Source organism: Poecilia latipinna, unplaced genomic scaffold, assembly GCF_001443285.1.
Source record: "Poecilia latipinna isolate Pla-1442-1.1 unplaced genomic scaffold, P_latipinna-1.0 Scaffold1386, whole genome shotgun sequence".
NCBI classification, from domain to species: Eukaryota; Metazoa; Chordata; class Actinopteri; order Cyprinodontiformes; family Poeciliidae; genus Poecilia; species Poecilia latipinna.
In genome coordinates this window covers 108,108-127,313 of record NW_015114002.1, presented here as the reverse complement: position 1 = coordinate 127,313, position 19,206 = coordinate 108,108, and the positions used below count along the sequence as shown (strand labels likewise).

General features: G+C 41.5%; 2 protein-coding genes and 2 long non-coding RNA genes across 5 annotated transcripts in view; 1 reads left to right on the top strand and 3 right to left on the bottom strand.

The window, feature by feature from the left end:
* Window positions 1-2,910: 2,910 nt before the first annotated feature.
* LOC106962220 (uncharacterized) lies at window positions 2,911-8,774 on the bottom strand. The gene is made up of 2 exons (XR_001427927.1): window positions 8,468-8,774; window positions 2,911-3,070 (listed from the first exon to the last, which is right to left on the bottom strand). It is a non-coding gene; the product is annotated as an uncharacterized LOC106962220 (long non-coding RNA).
* A 5,571-nt stretch (window positions 8,775-14,345) lies between these two features.
* arl4d (ADP-ribosylation factor-like 4D) lies at window positions 14,346-17,324 on the bottom strand. Its single transcript, XM_015056503.1, has 2 exons — window positions 17,184-17,324; window positions 14,346-15,692 (listed from the first exon to the last, which is right to left on the bottom strand). The coding sequence occupies exon 2, from the start codon at window positions 15,574-15,576 to the stop codon at window positions 14,971-14,973; it is 606 nt and encodes a 201-aa protein (XP_014911989.1). The 5' UTR covers window positions 15,577-15,692; window positions 17,184-17,324; the 3' UTR covers window positions 14,346-14,970.
* Window positions 17,325-17,448: 124 nt separating this feature from the next.
* LOC106962221 (uncharacterized) lies at window positions 17,449-18,325 on the top strand. The gene is made up of 2 exons (XR_001427928.1): window positions 17,449-18,080; window positions 18,115-18,325. It is a non-coding gene; the product is annotated as an uncharacterized LOC106962221 (long non-coding RNA).
* Window positions 18,117-19,206, bottom strand: part of tmem106a (transmembrane protein 106A) — a 12,734-nt gene continuing 11,644 nt past the window's right edge. For both annotated transcript variants that reach the window (XM_015056502.1, XM_015056501.1), the window contains exon 8: window positions 18,117-18,516. In XM_015056502.1, the coding sequence (XP_014911988.1) occupies window positions 18,405-18,516 (112 nt within the window). In that variant the 3' untranslated portion in view covers window positions 18,117-18,404. The remainder of the gene's footprint in view (window positions 18,517-19,206) is intronic.

Genomic DNA, 19,206 nt, shown 5'->3' with positions numbered 1-19,206 from the left:
GACACATTGCAATGTAATATCACACACAGGATGACTACCATTGGTTTTATCAACATGCAATGAGTCTGCAGTTACAAGCTTTTAGAGGGGACTGTGTCATTATATAACACTGAGTTTAGTTTTAAAATTAGGCAAAAAATATTCTAGTTCTGCTGCTAAAACAGTGACTATCATATCAATAAGAAAATCTGTTCCACTCATTTCACCAACACTGTCTGTCTGGCTCCCTGATCTGCACCACTCCCCCTCAATCCAGCAGATCCCCTGTGGAGAACAGTGACAACATGCAGACACATATGTGAAAATGGGGAAAAAAGGGTTTGGATGCAGAGAGGATTGGACACCACAATTTTCTGCCCAGCGGGATGGACATGCATGAGCGGCCTAATTAGCTAAGGAGGGCACAGCGGGGAGGTGGAAGAGGGGGTGGGGGGGCTCTTCATACCTCAGGGGTCTCACAACAAGGCTGTGTGCAGATGGGTGTGAGACGTGTTTGACACAGAATCAGGTCCGGATCGGAGCCAGGTCTGACCTGAAACTCACAAACGGAGGACAAACGGGGTAAAGGAGGAATTCTGACCTTTGACCTCAGCTTTCATTTGTTTTAGTTTCTATCCTTCTAATTCATTTCTCCATCAGGTGGCATCTCTGAATCTGTTCAGATTAAAATGTGGAACGGTTCCAGTTTAACCTAATCTCAGGTCAAATAAAAAACAAGATTTTTTTTTCTGACAACAAGGAGCATCTGGTGTTCAAGTGACAAAATTCCATGGCCACCACAAATACCAGCTGCATTTCCATTGACCATAAAATTGCACAAATTGGAATTACAAAAATATTTTTTTTATTGACAAATGGAAATATGTCAATAAAAAAACAAAGTTCTTTCTCCAGGATGAGTTGGTTTTTCAGCCGTATTAAAATTAGTTTATTTCACCAAACAATGCTGTGTGAAAGTGAACCCCAAAAGGTAACCGAGTTTACCAGACTATCAAATTCCCCTACTGGATTGCCATGTTTTTAGTTCCATCCTAATCATCAACTCAGACTTGTGCCCCTTTTCCACCGGCTCTACTCGGCGGCTCGCTTTAAATGCGTTTCCACCAGCCCTTTTCAACGGGGCTGGCCCTGCTTTTTAGGGTCCTGCTTTCAGAGCAGGGCCAGCCGGGCCGGCCCTGGTTTGGTAGGTGGCGCAAGCTTCGCTGCTGTTCACTGATTGGCTGAGGGCGTGGACAAGACGGAGCAGCGGAGAGAGAAGAAAAATGAAGGCGCAACGTTTGAAACTCGCTGCAACACGGAAGTGATGGAAGATACAAACAAGCCGTTAACTAAAAAAAGATGCCGGCTTTTTTCTTTGCTTCGGATTTCAATATTCAGCGGCAGCTCGATGGAGCCGTGAGGAATGGGTCGTTTTTGTCAGTAGTGGAGCGAATGTAAAGCGTTAGCCGTTTCGGAGCCCCACGGTGAACACCGACGCAGACGCAGCTGACGCCGCTGCTGCTCTCCAGCCAGGTGAGCAGTTTGTAGATATCTGTCTGGTTTGTACTACATTTAAGGATGCATACATACAGTCATGGAAGATATTTAAAACACAAAGTCTGCTGTATTTTTATTGCTCAAACACAACATGCGCATTTTCTGAAGACACTCGGGTTGCACATAAGTTATAAATAACTCAATATTGTACAGCATTTTACCTTCGCTTGTTTCTTATCTTTGCGTGAATCTACGTGCTTCGATTGTTTCTCATTTTGCTGTTGCATCTGAGTTTCCCCCGTTGCGAGATAATAAAACATATTATATGACATCCTATTATTGTAAAATGGCTAGATATCAGTTCTCTAATCAAATTATGAATTAGTAATTGTAGAATGAGCAATAAACCTGAAGAAAACTAGTGGTATTTTATCCATGGCTGTATGCATGCATAGGTCTAAAACTTACAGTAATTACATTTTGTCTTTAATTTACACTATTCCAGTTATTTATAATTCTGTATGGTTGGATGGTAAAAAAAAAGTGTTTGCATGTATATATAAAGTAACATGTCTGTTTTAAATAATTCCTTATGTGTATGTAACTTCCACATTAGTAACTGTTATTTATCTACATTTATGTGCTATAAGCTATAACATCTGATTACTTTTCCCAGGGAGCAGAAGGAGAGCAACATGGCCGACATGATGGAGAACGATGAGGAGAACCATCAGAACAACAGGATCTCCTTCAGGAGGAAGCAGCTACCAGCAGATATGGCAGAGCTCCATGGAGAATTGAGACAAACAGAAAAATAAAAGTTGTTGTGTCTCAGTGAACAAAGTCTCTATTTCTGCTCACTCCACACATTATTGTATATACTGTAGTTTATATGGCATCAAACTCCTAATACAATCCTCCCAAAATGTGAGGAGCTTTAGCCAGAGTGAAAATAACATTATATTACATAAATATTTCATTGAACTTAACATTGTAGATTACCAATGAAGCCATCCGAAACTGAATACGTTATTCAGCAAACCAAACATTTTGACATTATTATCAGGGTTTCTATTAACAAGAACCCTAAATACAAATCATGTTAGTTTCTAGTTTATACATCATCATTCTATCCACTCACTGTTTATCTGTCTTCCTGCAGAATCTTCAATGTAAGAAAGGGAGAAAATGTTTCCAAAACCTGCAACCTTAATTAGTGATAAATAAGACTGAGTTTAAACTTTAAATTCTTAGTGTCCAAAATGTGAAAACATGGAACTAGAACCAGTCAGATTAGAAGGAATATGGTTTTATTTGTTCTCAGTATAACTTGGACATCAGGTGAATCATAATTAAACGTATTGAGAAGGTAAAAACAACAGATTGTTAATGCATTTCAACTCTGTAAGAACATCAGACACATTTTTTTTTTTTATCAGAAATGTTTCATCAGCATATTGAGCTCATGTGATTCCTGCTCCAGAAAGGTGAAGGTCTCTGGACATCCTGAAGGTAAACACCGACCAGCAGTCAGGAAGACGGACACTGATGAGACATCCTACAACCCAAAGGCTGCACGAAGAACCACGATGGTCTGCGGCGGCAGTTTACCAACATGAAAACACATTGAAATATATTTTGAATTAATTCTGATATTTGTAAGTTATTTGCAACACCCTGACTGACATTAGCTCATGTATATTCGGCACTATTACAAGTTTTATCGTAGTTTAATACAAAAATCATCGTTAGCTTACCTGAACCGTCTGAGACACCTGAGTCACCTGCTTTCCTGCCGCTGCAAGGCGGAGATCAGCTCCTCCTCACCACATCGCAGCTTTCCTCCCACTGTCACATTTTCTTTTAGTCTCAGAAAAATCGCAATCAGGCTATTATAAAATAGCTAAGCTCTCTCTTCTTCTTTTGTATCAGAAAAACAACAACTCGCGTTAGGTCGCATGTAACGAAGCACAGCACGTAGCTCCTGGAGGCGGGGCGCTATACCCCCCCGCCACCAGGAGGCGGTACCCTGCAACAGAGCCAAGTGGGCCGGTGGAAACGCGGTCACTCCGAAACAGAGCCGAGCCGAGCCGGGTTGTTGAAGTACAGCCGGTGGAAAAGGGGCATTGGTTCCCTGTCCTTGTTGAAGAAAAATGCCCACACTGTATATCATACTAAGTTTAAAAACATCCAGTTGCTGGTTCATCAGTGCAGATCGCCTTCTGCCTCAAGCCAAACCGCGGACTCAGTTTTCTTTCAACAATCTCTATTTTTGTGCCACCCTTCCAAACAGAACAGGTACTGTCCACGACAGAGTCTGTATCAACATACTCTCCCACCTCTCTGCAGCTCCTCCAGAGCCACCAGAAGCTTCTTGGCTACTCTTCTGGTTAATGCTAACACTGCCTCCTTGCTCACCATTGAGGACTTGGTAAATGCTGGCATCTTCCTCGATGGTTTTGGAATGGTTTGATCTTAACATCAGTGCAAGTCAAGATCTGCTTCCTTTTAGCTTCAAAATAAGAGCCTCAGTTGTAGGTATCATAGGTTGTCTGGGCAAAAGAACTGACCATAATTTCCAGGGTCATCTGGTCATTTCCACATGACCAGATGAACTAACATGCTAACATCAATCTGGTATTGCTTAGCGATACATACTTATCTTTTCCAGAAATATTGTGGAGTTTCAGTGTCTCAGGATGTTGTACCTTGAGATTTCAAATAGAAGAAAACTGAAGTCTGGTGTGTATGTCAATCTGTTATTGGGTATGAACTTATGTTCATTAAATAGCAATATTTAAGTGTTTGGCTGCATATGAGTGAGAGGGTTAAAATTTGCTCCGGCTGTACAACTAGTAAAACCTGAAACTCTGTGTTCTGCTTCACAGTCTAAGGAAATTAAATAAAAATACAGTTTTAAAACAGAATGACAATGAGGGTGCGTATCTGTCCAATGATCATTATTTTCCTCTTTTATTACCCTCAGAATACAAGAAACCAAAGTTAAGTTGATTAGATCGCAGACTGAAGAGGAAGGAATCTATTTGGATTCAAAGACAGTTTTAGATGAGATAAAACTAAAGAAACCAGAGGAACTCTTCATATTGGTGCTTTTATACATACCTCTTTACACGCTAAGGTTTGTATTATAGGTGTAAAATCAGCACAATCACCATATCAAACATTTTGCTGTGCACTGGCTCTGTGCTCTAGGCATCTTTGGATGTGAACAAAGATAAGAAAAAAAGTTTGAGAGATAAACCTGATACAGAAGTTCTGTTTTTCTTCCTGTTGTTGTTGGAAATTATTGCAATAATTTTGACCACTAGTTCTCGTAGTCCAGGGGTGGGCAACTCCAGGCCTCGAGGCCCGGTCTCCTGCAACTTTTAGATGCGTCTCAACTTCAACACACCTGAGTCATATAATGAAGTTGTAAGCAGGACTCTGGAGAACTTGACTGCACTGAGGAGGTGATTCAGCTGTTGGATCCAGGTGTGGTGGGCAAAGGAGACATCTAAGAGTTGCAGGCCACCGGCCCTCGAGGACCAGGATTGCCCAACCCTGTCGTAGTCTATGTAGGTTAGAAATAAAGTACTCTCTTTTTCAGCTGTAAAGTTAACTAAAAATCATCCGATTCCCAGTAAAACCAGAAATATAAACCAAACAATGAAAAACAGACTCTTGTCTTACCAGATGGTTTGAGTTTGTTTTGATTTATAACCGTTTGTTTCTATGTTGAAGTCTGACCAGACTTCAACTGGGTCCTTGCAATAAACCAGAACTCCATAATTCACAGCTGACACTCTCGAACCCGATGCTCAGAGGCAACCTAGTTGCTCACACTGTATTTGTGTTTTCACCTTTAGGCAATACAATATTAATATTACAATATTAATATTTGTTGGGAATCAGAATTCTGGAAACGAAAAATGTTCAAATGGTGGCATCAAAATGATCAAGAATCAGAACTCATGCCAACGTTTGGATTATGTAATTATTGATAATTTGATTCATTTATTATTTATCAAATTATTGCTCAATTTATTATTGATAGATTTTTTTAAAAATAAAATTAAACTTCTTTAGTTTAATCAGCACTCAAACTCCAGCAACTGTGGATAATAAACCAAACTGAGAATGTCATTAAGGAATGAATTCAGAAAAACTGCACAAGAAACTTTTCACATAACCAGGAAAAAAAAAATCACTTATCAATGATCATTGATCATTGACATGCTAATTCCTAAATTAAGTCTAAGAAATTACCAACAAAATGGCTTAACTTTACAGCTGAATTATTCCATGAATAACCTTTCTTTAACTACTCTCATGCAATCTTGATGAAAAGACTAAAGTAATAATATAATATATATATAATGATAAAATAAGAATCAAATCAAATTATTGAATGAACTATGGCCAAATGAAATGGAATATTGGAACATAACTTCAAAACTTGCTAGTTTAGCAAGACAACAAGGGAAAAATCAAACTTGCAGAACCATAAACGTAGTAAAACAGTATTGTTGAACACAGTACATTTCGAACATGTTGAGATTACTGTGGTACAAAAAATATGTCTTTTGCCTTCCTTGCTCATGTGTGTTATTTTATACTGCTATCATGTTTGAAAAAAATAAAATGGAGGAGGTCAGGTCACTATTCAGACTCATACTGGCCCACCACCTTTCAACAGTGGGTCGTAAAACTCCACGTCGAGTGCTGATACGGCCCGGCTCGGATGGCCGCAACAAATAAAAGGAAGGACACGGCAACCAGACACATTTTTAGCCCTTCAGAGGCATTTATTTAAAAACTTGTCTAGGGGAAATAATGGACACGCGTGTTCCCTCAGCCTGGTCCAGAACAAGCAACGGCTCTGGCTCCAGCACCGCCTCTGGGTCCCAATCTCATCTGGGCCTAGATCTTGGGTCGGCACTTCTTTCTTGCCTCCCAGGCACGTGCAGAGGGGGGGAGCTGGGGGTGCTTGTGCACCTGCCCCTTTTGCTCCTTGCCCCCAAGTGCCCTTTTGGTCNCACGCTTATTATTTGTCATGGTAATTGAGTGGGAGTGCTGATGCCTATCTGTAGTAGGCATCAGGAGTCGGCATTCAACATGGCCAGGTAAAGACACTGGACAAGCACTCATACACACACACACACGCACAAAGACAATGGCCAATTTAGAATCACCAGTGAGGCAAACATCTGTTTTTGGACCATCAGTAAAGCTGGGTAACTTGAGTCAAAACCTTGTAAGACCAGCTTCAATGTAAGGAAGGTAATTTCATTTATACAACCCATTTTCAGCAACAAGGCAATTCAAAGTGCTTTACATTAAAGAGTAATCAGATTCAAGTTGAAACTTGATCTGAGTCAATGAACATGTCTTCTGTTGTGATATAAGCAACGCTTTATGGGTCGTTTACAGTCATGGCCACTGAAGAACTGAAATTTTCCTCAGCTTTGTCTTTTTGTCATCCGCTTGGGGTGAGAACAGTCCAACAGTAAAATCTTTACTGGATTAACATGAAACAGAAACAAAAGGAGCCCCATGATGGCTTGTTAAAGACTGCAGCATGACTGGAATTAACAAAAGGCCCACTACGGGTGGCTCGTTTGGAAGACCCAAATACCAGATCTCATTCGCATGGGTTCCTCCTCTTGCAATGTTTCCACACTACAATTTCAGGTCATTTTGCAGACCGAAACCGACCTGTGTGCTCTTCTCCTGCAGCTGCCAATACTCTATTTAGCAATAGTTTCCCCTTCTTCTTTTAGTTTACAATATTTATATATTCATTTCTGTGTCTGAAATTGAGCAATATGTCACAAAAATTTGGAAAAAAAAAGAAAAAAAAGAAAGGCTGAGCAGATGTTGAAGTGTCTTCAGAAAATGCGCATGTTGTGTTTGAGCAATAAAAATACAGCAGACTTTGTGTTTTAAATGTCTTCCATGACTGTATGTATTCAACCTTAAATGTAGTAACAACCAGACAGATATATCTACAAACTTCTCACCTGGCTGGAGAGCAGCAGCGGCGTCAGCTGCGTCTGGTCGGTGTTCACCGTGGGGCTCCGAAGCGGCTAACGCTTTACATTCGCTCCACTACTGACAAAAACGACTCATTCCTCACGGCTCCTTCGAGCTGCTGCTGAATATTGAAATCCGAAGCAAAGAAAAAAGCCGGCATCTTTTTTTAGTTAACGGCTTTTTTTTATCTTCCGTGTTGCGAGTTTCAAACATTACGCCTTCGTTTTTCTTCTCACTCCTCTCTCTCCGCTGCTCCGTCTTGTCCACGCCCTCAGCCAATCAGTGAACAGCAGCGAAGCTTGCGTCACCTACCAAACCAGGGCCGGCCCGGCTGGCCCTGCTCTGAAGCAGGACCCTAAAAAGCAGGGGCAGCCCCGTAAAAAAGGGCTGGTGGAAACGCATTTAAAGCGAGCCGAGCCGAGCCGGCCGAGTAGAGCCGGTGGAAAAGGGGCATTAGTGTCCAAAATGTGAAAACATGGAACTAGAACCAGTCAGATTAGAAGGAATATGGTTTTATTTGTTCTCAGTATAACTTGGACATCAGGTGAATCATACTTAAACATATTGAGAAGTTAAAGACAACAGATTGTTAATGCACTTCAACTCTGTAAGAACATCAGACACATTTTTTTTTTTATCAGAAATGTTTCATCAGCATATTGAGCTCATGTGATTCCTGCTCCAGAAAGGAGAAGCTTCCTGGACATCCTGAAGGTAAACACCGACCAGCAGTCAGGAAGACGGACACTGATGAGATCCTACAACCCAAAGACTGCACGAAGAACCACGATGGTCTGCGGCGGCAGTTTACAAACATCTGAAACACATTGAAATATATTATGAATTAATTCTGACATTTTTAAGTTATTTGCAACACCCTGACTAACATTAGCTCATGTATATTCGGCACTATTACAAGTTTTATCGTAGTTTAATACAAAAATCATCGTTAGCTTACCTGAACCGTCTGAGCCACCTGCTTTCCTGCCGCTGCAAGGCGGAGATCAGCTCCTCCTCACCACATCGCAGCTTTCCTCCCACTGTCACATTTTCTTTTAGTCTCAGAAAAATCGCAATCAGGCTATAAAAAAATAGCTCAGCTCTCTCTTCTTCTTTTGTATCAGAAAAACAACAACTCGCGTTAGGTCGCATGTAACGAAGCACAGCACGTAGCTCCTGGAGGCGGGGCGCTACACCCCCCCGCCACCAGGAGGCGGTACCCTGCAACAGAGCCAAGTGGGCCGGTGGAAACGCGGTCACTCCGAAACAGAGCCGAGCCGAGCCGTTTCCAAAACCTGTAACCTTAATTAGTGATAAATAAGACTGAGTTTAAACTTTAAATTCACTGCATAATGGTCACTTAACAGTGAGGTCAAAGTCTGTAAGTCAGACTTGAGTTCATAAAGTGAATGTTTGTACTGTGGTTTATCCTGAGAGAAGAAGCCAGTCAGTATGAACTCTTGTGCTCTGCGGTGAGCCCATGCAGCCTCAATGTAATTCACCACACTGAATTACAGTTTTTGTGGAGGAAAAAAGCAATCTCCCAAACAACTCTGCGATGGTGCCTTTACAAAAAACATCTCACCTCTTATATTTGGTGGTGTTCCTGTTTTGCGACTCAGATAGGTGAATTTGAAAAATACCTGTACTTCTTCAAAATGTGTATGTTGGACAGCTTTAATTGCAAACCTAAACATGGCAAACAACAAAAAAACATAATTAGACTAAAAGCTTGGAGAAAATGCAATATAGTTATAATACCTGTGATCCTACAAATGACCTTGAGCAGACATTAAATCTGCTTTTCAACATCAAAAAGATCCTTACGTGAGACTGGATTCTGCAAATATTTAAAAATCTTAAAGCACACTGATTAAAAAACAAACAAAACTTTTTTCTTCTTCTTCCCCCCCAGCCCCCCTCTTCATTCCCAGAGGCGCCTCGACCTAATATAAACAGAAACACATATCAAGTAGAAGACTGCAATCACAAGCAGGGAAAAGCAAACTCCTTCAAGACAAATAGTGAATGCTTCGCCACGAGCTCTGCAGCTCACGTGTGCAGCGCTTCCAGTCCCATGTGCTCCTTCGCTCTCTACATTCAAGATTTAACAACTTGCTGCTGCTGCTGCTGCATTCACAGGAGAGCCACGGAGCAGGGGTCCTCCATCAGACGGAGGTCTGATTTTGATTTTCCAAGCAGGGGGGTGTCAACAAAAGCCTGGTGAAGAAAAAAGTTCTGATCTTCCTAAAAGACGTTAGGGAGCTAGAAGAAAGAGAAAAAAAAAAAAAAAACGAAAGGGAGAAAATCAAGCCGTGCATGAATGGGAGGAACAGGATGAACAATGAGCGTTTCTAACTATGGCTCATTGTTGACTTTTTTTTTAGAAGGTTTTGAGCTTTGTGAACCAAAACATTTGGGGTTTGGGGTCGGACTGCTAAAGTCAAAACACAATTGTACCGACTGCTTACAGACTTAACAGCTGTTGCTGCTCATCGTTTCTCCCGCCCCAGGTCACAGTTATGAACTGACACAAGTAAATCTGAAACAGTATACTAGATCATTTTGACGCGTCAAATCAAGTCACATACTTTCAGCGTCAGCACTTTCGCAGATGCGCCCGCTGTCACAAGCAAACAGCTCCGATCGCCTCTCGGCGTGTTTGCTCCCAGTCGGCCCGGGTTTGCGGCTTACCGAGGCCTGCCTGCTTCTCAGCAGCAACAGGATTTCGGAGCGCTGGTGGCCGACAGGTACAGTTTCTATCGGCTTGGCCTGCTCCATATGGGTTTCTCTCATCTGTTGTTGAGTTAAGTGTGGGATAAGGGCGGGGGGTATCACCTGTCTCCCAGGTGAAATTCTGGGAGACAGGAACGGAGGCCTTTGACTTTTAAAATGTGTAAACAGAAAAAAACAAGTGTGTGCTTAATTGTCTTAAGGGTAAACCAGGAGTGGGATGACACAGTTTCTGTCTCTATTTTATACTGAGATTAAACCAGACACCTGGTGGAGCTGATGTACCGAGGTGACAACTGAAGGCAAATGGCTGTGCTAAATTTAATTTAGAGGTGTCAGAATCAAAGGAGCTAATTACCGAGGCGTGCCATACATTTCAGACTTTTTAGTTGTTCACAAACAAAAAGTGAAAAGTGTTTATTTTTCCTCCCACTTCCCCGTATACGGACAACTTTGTTAGTTTATCCCATAAAATCTCACTGAGGAGACAAAGTGTGTACTCCATATGCTGTTGAAATGCTAAACATAGCTTTAATTGAAGCACTACTAAGACCATGAAGTGCGGGTCTAATAAAAAGGTTTGGCTATGTAATGCCATAAAACTTTGAGTCAGATTGTTTCCTCATCTCCTCAACGAACAATAAATTGTTCCTCGGCTCTAAATCTAAAATTGAAACAGACGCTCAAAGGCCAAACATAATAAAAAAAAAAAAAACGAGTTATTTGCACTGAAAATTAAACCGATTGAAGTGCATAGAAAATGACGATAAAGAGAAAACCTTTCACACAAGGTTTACCTCTCAAATTCACAACAAAAGCAGAAGCCCACCCCACTGTCAAGCTGAGAAATACAGCCTTGATGTTATTTCTCTCCTTGTTTATAGCTCCAAGCGTAAGAGAATTGAAGCCTCGGCTTCCTCTGCAATCTATTCAATCCTGCAGGCTCAAGTCTGAAATAAGGCCAAGTGACAGCTTTAAAACCTTTCAATAAAAGGGTGAAGCAACTAATCTAGCCCCCCCTACAAGCGCCGTTCCTCGTGAACCCTCACAAGACCTTCGCTTTCTCCTACAAACAACCAAATCTTCCCTGCACCTAATAACCTCCCCTAAACGCACAGCGGTTCCTGGGTTTGGAGGCCGTGTTTAAATTGCAGATGTATTTTACGATGGTGGACATCAGTAACGCTAAAAACAGAACAGCGGTCAGCGGTGGAGCAAACCAAACCAGAAAAAATAAACTCTCACAAAGCTGAAAGAGGCCAACCACTGGGAGATAGATTCAGATAAAAGAAAAAAAAAAGAAAGAAACAAGAAAAGGAGCAGAGTAGACAATATGAGAGGGTAATCTCAGGTTTTCAGTATTGATTCGAGCTGCTTTTCCCTTATCTCCCTGCCCCCTCAGTAACCTCAGCTGGATTGGACACCCAGCCACAAAAAAAAGCAATATGACCCCCCACTGATGCCCTCTTAGGTCACCGTTTAGTGACTGCTGACTTCTGGTTGCCTTGGAGACAAAAAAATTACATGTGAGACCTGGGTGGTCGTGTGGATGGACGTTGGATCTGTGCTGAGTTCCCAGGTTGCAGTTTCATTATAAGGACAATAAAGAAAGTGCTGTTAAGCATTGTTGCTCCGCTTAATAATGTTATGACCAGTTGGGATTTGAGTTGCACGACGACTGCTGGGTTGGAATCTGCTGTAAAGTTTGGGTGTTTCTATTTGGTATTGCCACCATGATATCGTGTTAGAAAGCAATTGCCCCGAACACTAATAACTAGTTTTATTGCTTATCTCATGCACAGACTTTTTTTTTTCTTTCTCCAAAACAACAGCCATCCCGTTTATGTGTATTATCTGGGTTGGGTCAAACCTTTGAATCTCAGTAGCGTTTCTCAACTTCTGTCGTCTACAAGCTAGAAAAAGCAGAGAGTCTGCACAGCATGTGTCAGAAACATTCAAAGAATGTAAAGTAGGAACGAGCCATGTGGCTCTTCTGGTTGGTGCCGCTGCTTGCTGAGGTACTGCAAAAACACAAAAACAACACCTTGATTCTGGACAGATACAATTGTAGAATATGTGGGTGTTTAGCTTCATCTGACTGATACCTCCGAATGTCCACAGCGCGTTTCGGCTGTTGGAAGAGGCATATCTTAATGCAAATTTATTCCGGCACCAGCTGCTGTGTCAAGATGATTCTGCAAAAGACACCCTTGAAACTTCTAATGAGCTCACCGCTGCGAGTAAAGAAGACAAGGAGGTCACAGAAGTTAAAATATGTGCATGCTTTTCTGGGCCTCTCCAAGTGTTGTGCCTCGCTGCAGTCACATGTGAGCAAGTGGCTCGACTTCCTGGACGCCTGGCTGGAGGGATGCTACTGGATAACAAGCTGTTGTCGCATCATTGTCAGGTGAAAATAAGCCGCAGCACCCACACGCACACATTTTGGCCTAAAATGTCTAACCTTTTATTTTCTACAACTAGACATCCCATCTCTGAATGTGGTTCCAGACCTGCTACAGATACCAGTGTTTTTGTGCGACATCAAATGAGAAATGTGGCATTCAGAAACCCATTAGTGCACAGGAGGGCAAAGCAAGCAGTAAGGGTTTCTGTTCTGTCTTTTTCCCTCCTAGAAAGTGGACTTCATAGCACTCACGTCCTCTTTAAAAGTGAAACTCTGTGAATCTCCGAAGCCGGTGGTGATACCTTTTGCTCCTGGTATTCTGAACCAGTGTGTTAATCTGGACGGACCATCACCAAGCCGAGGTGACAGCCCCAGGCGGCAGCTACCAGCATGCAGCCCTTTTATCTTCCCTCATCTTGTTTCACCCGCGTTCACACCTTGATTCATGTAATTCCAACATTTCTCAAGTTGACAACAACTTACTGGATGGGTCATTTTGGTCTCTGTACGACACACAGTCTCAAAATTCCTAACATGCATTTTACCTTGACTGGTTTATGACCCTCTACAGCTCTAATCAGGGACTTCACCATCATTTTCCCCAAAGAAACTCCGTTTTAAATCCTCTGAAACCCTAAGCTTGAATTTCTTTCCACATTTTGTGACATAACAACCAGGGACATCAATGTATTTGACTGGAATTTTTTGAGGTAGGCAAACACAATATAGAGTGTAATTTTGAAGTGGAAGGAAGGTGATAGCATCGTGCAAGTGCCAACCAAACTCCAATTGATTTGGTTGGCACTGCTGAGCCAAGGCTGGAAAACTGAGGGTCACAGATGCTCCACATGCAATCTAACTTTTTGACAGAGAAGGTCTGTAGAGAGGCTCAATACAAAAGCATATCGCATTTTGAGATATTTATTTGTACTTTCTTATAGCAAGACATTGAGTCTGGCAGCAGAAAATGGAGTCCTAATTTTGTTTTTAGTTAAAGTGTTCTCATTTATATCTTTTACAGGTTTGAGTAACACTACTTTGGAATATCTTGTCTGATACTTTAACGCCTAGTACTTTTTAACCATAAACCCCAGTCAGTTGGAGCCAAGAGAAAAAAAAACAACAACAAAAAAACATCTTTAACAACCAAAAAGTTAACTGCTGTTAATTTATTCACTCAGAATAACCTAATTTCTATAAATGCTAAAAACAGCCCTGGGTGGTGCACATTAACACGATAATAAAAGCAACAACAACAACAACAAAAAAAAATAACAGCAACAGATTTGGACCACTAATTGTTGCAGTTTCACTGTCAGCAGTTGGCAGACAACAGAAGGTGGGACTCAAACTAAACAGATTGTTTCGTCTCCAGTGGGGGAAGGGAAGGGCACAGTTCTCCCCGTGACGGCCTCGTTTACTGCGCCACGAATAGTAAAAACGGCCATAACTCAGGGCTTTTAAAGGCTAAATGGTCATTGGGCGCACATTTTGTGAATATGGTGAAAGAACAGCATGTATTTCTTGTTAGCTGCAGTTTCGCAGAGACTCCTTCAGATCAAGTTAACCCCGGAGGGAAATATTCGTTTCATTAGTTTCTTTGTGCTCTGCTGCAACCACAGTAACCTTACACGCACGCGAGCTTTTGTTTTTAAATAAATCAGTCACGGTCGCCTAAAAACGAAATGGTGACAATGCATTTTTCATACGGCTCTTAAGATTTATTCAGTCTCCAAATTTACAAAAATGTACAATTTTTTATAAACACTTGAATCAAAGCAACTGAAACTTAACATCTGCATGTGCTGATGACAGGAATGTGCTTTCTTTAGGTGAATTATTAATACTCTGAAACCACAAAACACCGCTTCACGTCGCATTATTAGGGAACATCTGCCTTCTGTCCAGCACGCACACTGAAGCACTGGATAAATATTTCAGAGAGGATAAAAACAGCCTTCCCGTAAAAGCCAGTGATGGATTTTTTCACCAGAATCCTGCCATATAAATGTGTTGGTTCTTGTTGGAAATCGTCTTTAAATCCGGCCTAAACAAGCACTTAGTGATGACTAACTGCTGCCAATGTCAAATCGTTAAGCTCGGCTTTCAGCGACTGCACCACCAAGAAAGTCAATACTGCCTCGGTGTTATGAGCAAGTCCATTTCTGTTGACCCCTGAAAGGCAGTTTTTAAATGGTCTTATTCTGTTGGCACAAATCGCTCTCCCTCGGAAAAAAATAAGGGGCTCATTAAGCCTGGAAGTGTCCCAACGCTGAGAGCATCTCCTTGGGGGGAGTTATGTCGGCAATCCCTGAGCAGAGAGTTCATCTCTTCCTGTTTCGACTGTGCTTCACCGTCTTCTTCCTCTTCAGGATCATCTCGTAGAGTTTCTCCAGGCCCGTCTGCAGCCCCTGGCCGTCCACGGCGCTGCAGCCCTGCACTTGGTACAGCGTGTAGATGCCGAGTTCGTGCACGGCCAGCAGCTTCTCCACCTCGCCGACGGACAAGGCCGAGTCCAGGTCCTGTTTGTTGGCCAGGATCAGCACCGGCACCCCCTGGTTCTCGGAGGTACGGGTGATCTTATGGAGTTCCACCTTGGCCTCCTCCAGACGCTCCAGCTCGGTGGAGTCCACAACAAACACTATCCCGTCCGTTCGACGGGTGTAGGACTTCCAGAGGGGCCGGAGTTTCTCCTGGCCACCCACGTCCCACACCTGGAAGTTTGTGGCCCGGGACGCCCCCACTGCCACCTTGATCTTCTCCGTGTTGAAGCCCTTGGTGGGGATGGTTTTCACAAACTCCTTCAGTTTGAGCCTGTAAAGCAGGGAGGTCTTCCCAGCCGAATCCAGACCAATCACCACCACGTGCAGACACTGGAAGCTTGGCAGGAACGACGTGTTGGGGGCAATATCAGTCAGCTGGTTCCCCATGATTCGGACCGAGAATTCACACCCACTGAGGAGAGGTGACAGATTCCTGATTTAATCCCTTCTCACTTGCAGCTCCTCACAGCTCCAGCAGACAGGGCTGGTTGATGACCAGAGACCTTATCAAAGCAAAGAAAAAGAGAGGGACAGAGCTTGGTTAACATTTAATGAGAAGATAAGTTCTTCTTGTTTGAAATGCGAGAAGTATTTCAATGTCAAACACAGACGACAAAAGCGGAAAAGTTAGGAATTCAAGATCTGATGTAGCTTTATCACATCAGTCTGTGTCATTCGACTAGAAAACGAAGGTCTCAAGGTTTACTGTGACTTTTAAAAGCTTCCTTGTCTATTTGTGTTGCATTGCAACAACAAATTAGTAAGTGAGAAATAAAGAGGAAAAAAAAGATACAAATTTGTATTTACAAACAAAATCTGAAAAGTGCAGTGTGGATTTGGTACATTTTCACTTGGACACCGCTAAGTGAAACCCAGAGGAACCACTTAGTCCCAGTAACTACGCAATTAATTAACAATGTCCATAAGTGAAAATGGCATATTCTCACATATGGACTTACAAAATGTATGTTCATAGATTCCCTTCATTCAGTCTAGGTGGGCTTTTGAACTATTTTGCAAAGAGGAAAGAGCAAATATTTCACTTTGTAAAAGCACATAGCTGAGAGGACTAAGCTAAGATTGCAGCAAGATAGCATACATGTATTTTTTATATGGATACAAAAATATTCAATAGTTTTCCTTCAATGTCTGAAATTTTCATTCCTTTTCACACGCAGTATTCTCTGTTTCTGTATCACATCAAATCCCAACAAGGTCACTGTTCTAACGTGACACGAGCAAAAGTTGGAAGTAGTATGAATACTTTCAAGGCAGTGCTCAGCTCAAACTGGCTTCACCCATAATACCATTGAGATGAAGCTATATGAAATAATACCCATTTGAGTATTCCGTCCCACATTACAGAGCCAAACAACAGTTAATTGGGCGTCTGTGGTTGTGTTAGAGTCTTATTTGCCCTGCCTAATCCTCTTAAGGCGGTTAAAGCAGAAAGGCTTTTCCTCCAGGCTGATTGATTTCAAACCAGGGGAAGCAATATGTATCCACAGCTTCCCTTTGCTCACTGAAGCCGCAGCAGCAGCGGCAGAGCAGCAGCAGCTCTAATCCGGTTGTTGTTGACATCCTGATACCCATCACACAGCTGCCTCTGGACAGCCTACAGCCATTACAAGTGGACAATAAGGCAGTGCGGTGCTTCCAGACCCTACATTGATAATTCTAGGGTTAGTTTCTAAGAGGGTGATGGAGAAGACGCGGAGAAGCAGAGAAAATGCACTGTCATGTTTCTGTTCTGATGATTTTGACCCCTGACTGAATTTAATTGTGGAGGTTGGAGAGCAGTCTTCTTCATCTCTTCTGATAAAACACCCTCATCCAGATGGGTGCCTGCTTATTCTTATTTCAACACGAAAATATCAGCTAAACAACTTCAGCGGTTTATCGTGTATTTTCTATACGCTAAAGCCGCAAACACGACTTCCAGCTTTAAAATAAGAGCTCGCGCTGAAACCAAAAATAATTATGACCGTCCATACCTGACAAAATGCTGGGAGGAATGTTCATCCACAGGCGATAAACATAGCCATAGCTGAAACACAAAACAAAACAAAAAAATGTTTATTTTCTCCCCGTGTGTGTTGCAGCTGTCCGGTCGGCTCTCCCTCTGCTGCTCCTCTCTGACTGAGGAATCCTGGAGACTCTCAAGCGATCACCACCTTCAGCCCGGGTGACGTCACGGACACCTGGAGGACTGCTCCGCGCCCCCTGCAGGCGAGAACTATGAGCTGCAGGGCAAGCAGAGGCGCCCACATGGCCTGGTTTATATTTCCATTAGTTGGTTGATCAAATTAATTCATTAAAATCAAATTAATTTACATGCATTAGAATGTTATCTTAGAGGATAACCATGAGGTTTCTGTGTACAAAATAAATTAATTATCAACGGAAAAAATACAGGGAACAAAGATTCTGTAGAGAAAAAAACAAACAAAAAAACTTTATACTTGTATAAGAAATAAAGTGGTATTAATGTAACTCTGAGACTCCACATATTATATTGGCACAAATGAAACCATTGTGACACTTAGCTAAAACAGTGAACAGTTCTGGATTTCTAATACTCATCAGCAGAATAAAAACAAAAACATTTTGATCTCTGTGTTTAAAAAAAAAGAAAAAAATACAGGTATATTTTGCCAAACTGATTACCATGTACACTTTTAACAGCGCTATTTGGTAAAGAATATTGTACACATGAACTATCTGTAGTTTTGGCTCCACCTTGTGGCAAGTGCACTTAAAAACAAAGATAAGTAGAACCGTCCAAACTTTGGCTGCAATTCCTAATATTTTTTGATTATCTTCATAAGAAATTAAACACCAATGTTCTTGTGTTCTTGCATTGCATCACAGTAAAGAAATTAAGGAAGGAAGTAACGAAAGAAGGAAGAAAGCAATCTCAAGGAGCCTTCGATAAACATCACAGTTTAATAAAGTGCAAATGAAATCAGGATTAACAGAGGTCAACTCTGTAATACAAAACCAATAATTAAAAAAAAAAAACAACAGAAAACAGGAGTTTACGTAATCTGTGATAAAATATACAGTTATTATATTTAAAGCAACAACATGCTTAATTTCTAACATGGTAGTGACTGATTAAACAGGACAGCTAAAATAATATAATATCATTTTAACAGTAGTAAATTACACATTGCAAGGATAAAAGTACAAGTCCTGTGTTTATAATGAGGATTTCATGATCTCACAGGATGTGGGATGGTTGAATTATTCCCGCAGTCAATGTACTCGAAAACGTCCTGTGAAAGCTGCTCCGTGTGAGACAGATAGGCAATATTCATGGTTATTCTGGGTGGAAAAGGAAAAAAAATAAATAAATAAAAAGTGAACATCAACAATCGCTGAATAATTTTAATCATATCAAACTGTTTGATCACAGCGGAGCATATACAGTCTTGAAAAATTATGCCACCTTAGTTTTTGCCTTTTTTTTGGTCATAATTAAAAGTTTTAAATCATCAGAAAAATGCTTACGACAGACAAAAATAACCTGACTAAATCCCTGTTTTTTTATTTTAACTGAGCCACAATGGAGCCTTCTTTAATCATTAACAGAATGTCTAAGATCTTTCCACGTGTATTAATTGGACTGAAGTCCAGACTTGGACTAGGTCACTGCAAAGCGTCCAACCTATTTGTTGCTTGAGTCATTCATTGGTGAACCTGCTGGTGGTGTTGGATATCCTGGGTAAGTTTTTGATGGACTCTTGCAGTAGTTTTGGCAGACTGACCACTTCTGGGATGGTTCACCCAGAAGTAGTGAACCATCACCACTTCTGGTGAAATTTCTCCTCTAGCATTGTAGAGGAGAAACAATGGAGCATTCCTGACTGCATAGACATAAATTACTTTGTCTCATTTGTTCTTGAATTTCTTTACATCAGGGGATGACATCTTTTTTTTTTTTTTTTTTTTTTTTGAAAATTTGGGTCCCCTTTTTTTTTTTTTCAAGGGTATTAAAAAATTTTTTTTTTAAAT

What these genes read in the sequence shown, in the direction of transcription:
- arl4d (XM_015056503.1), bottom strand. Translation starts at nt 15,576, where the DNA reads ATGGGGAACCAGCTGACTGATATTGCCCCCAACACGTCGTTCCTGCCA.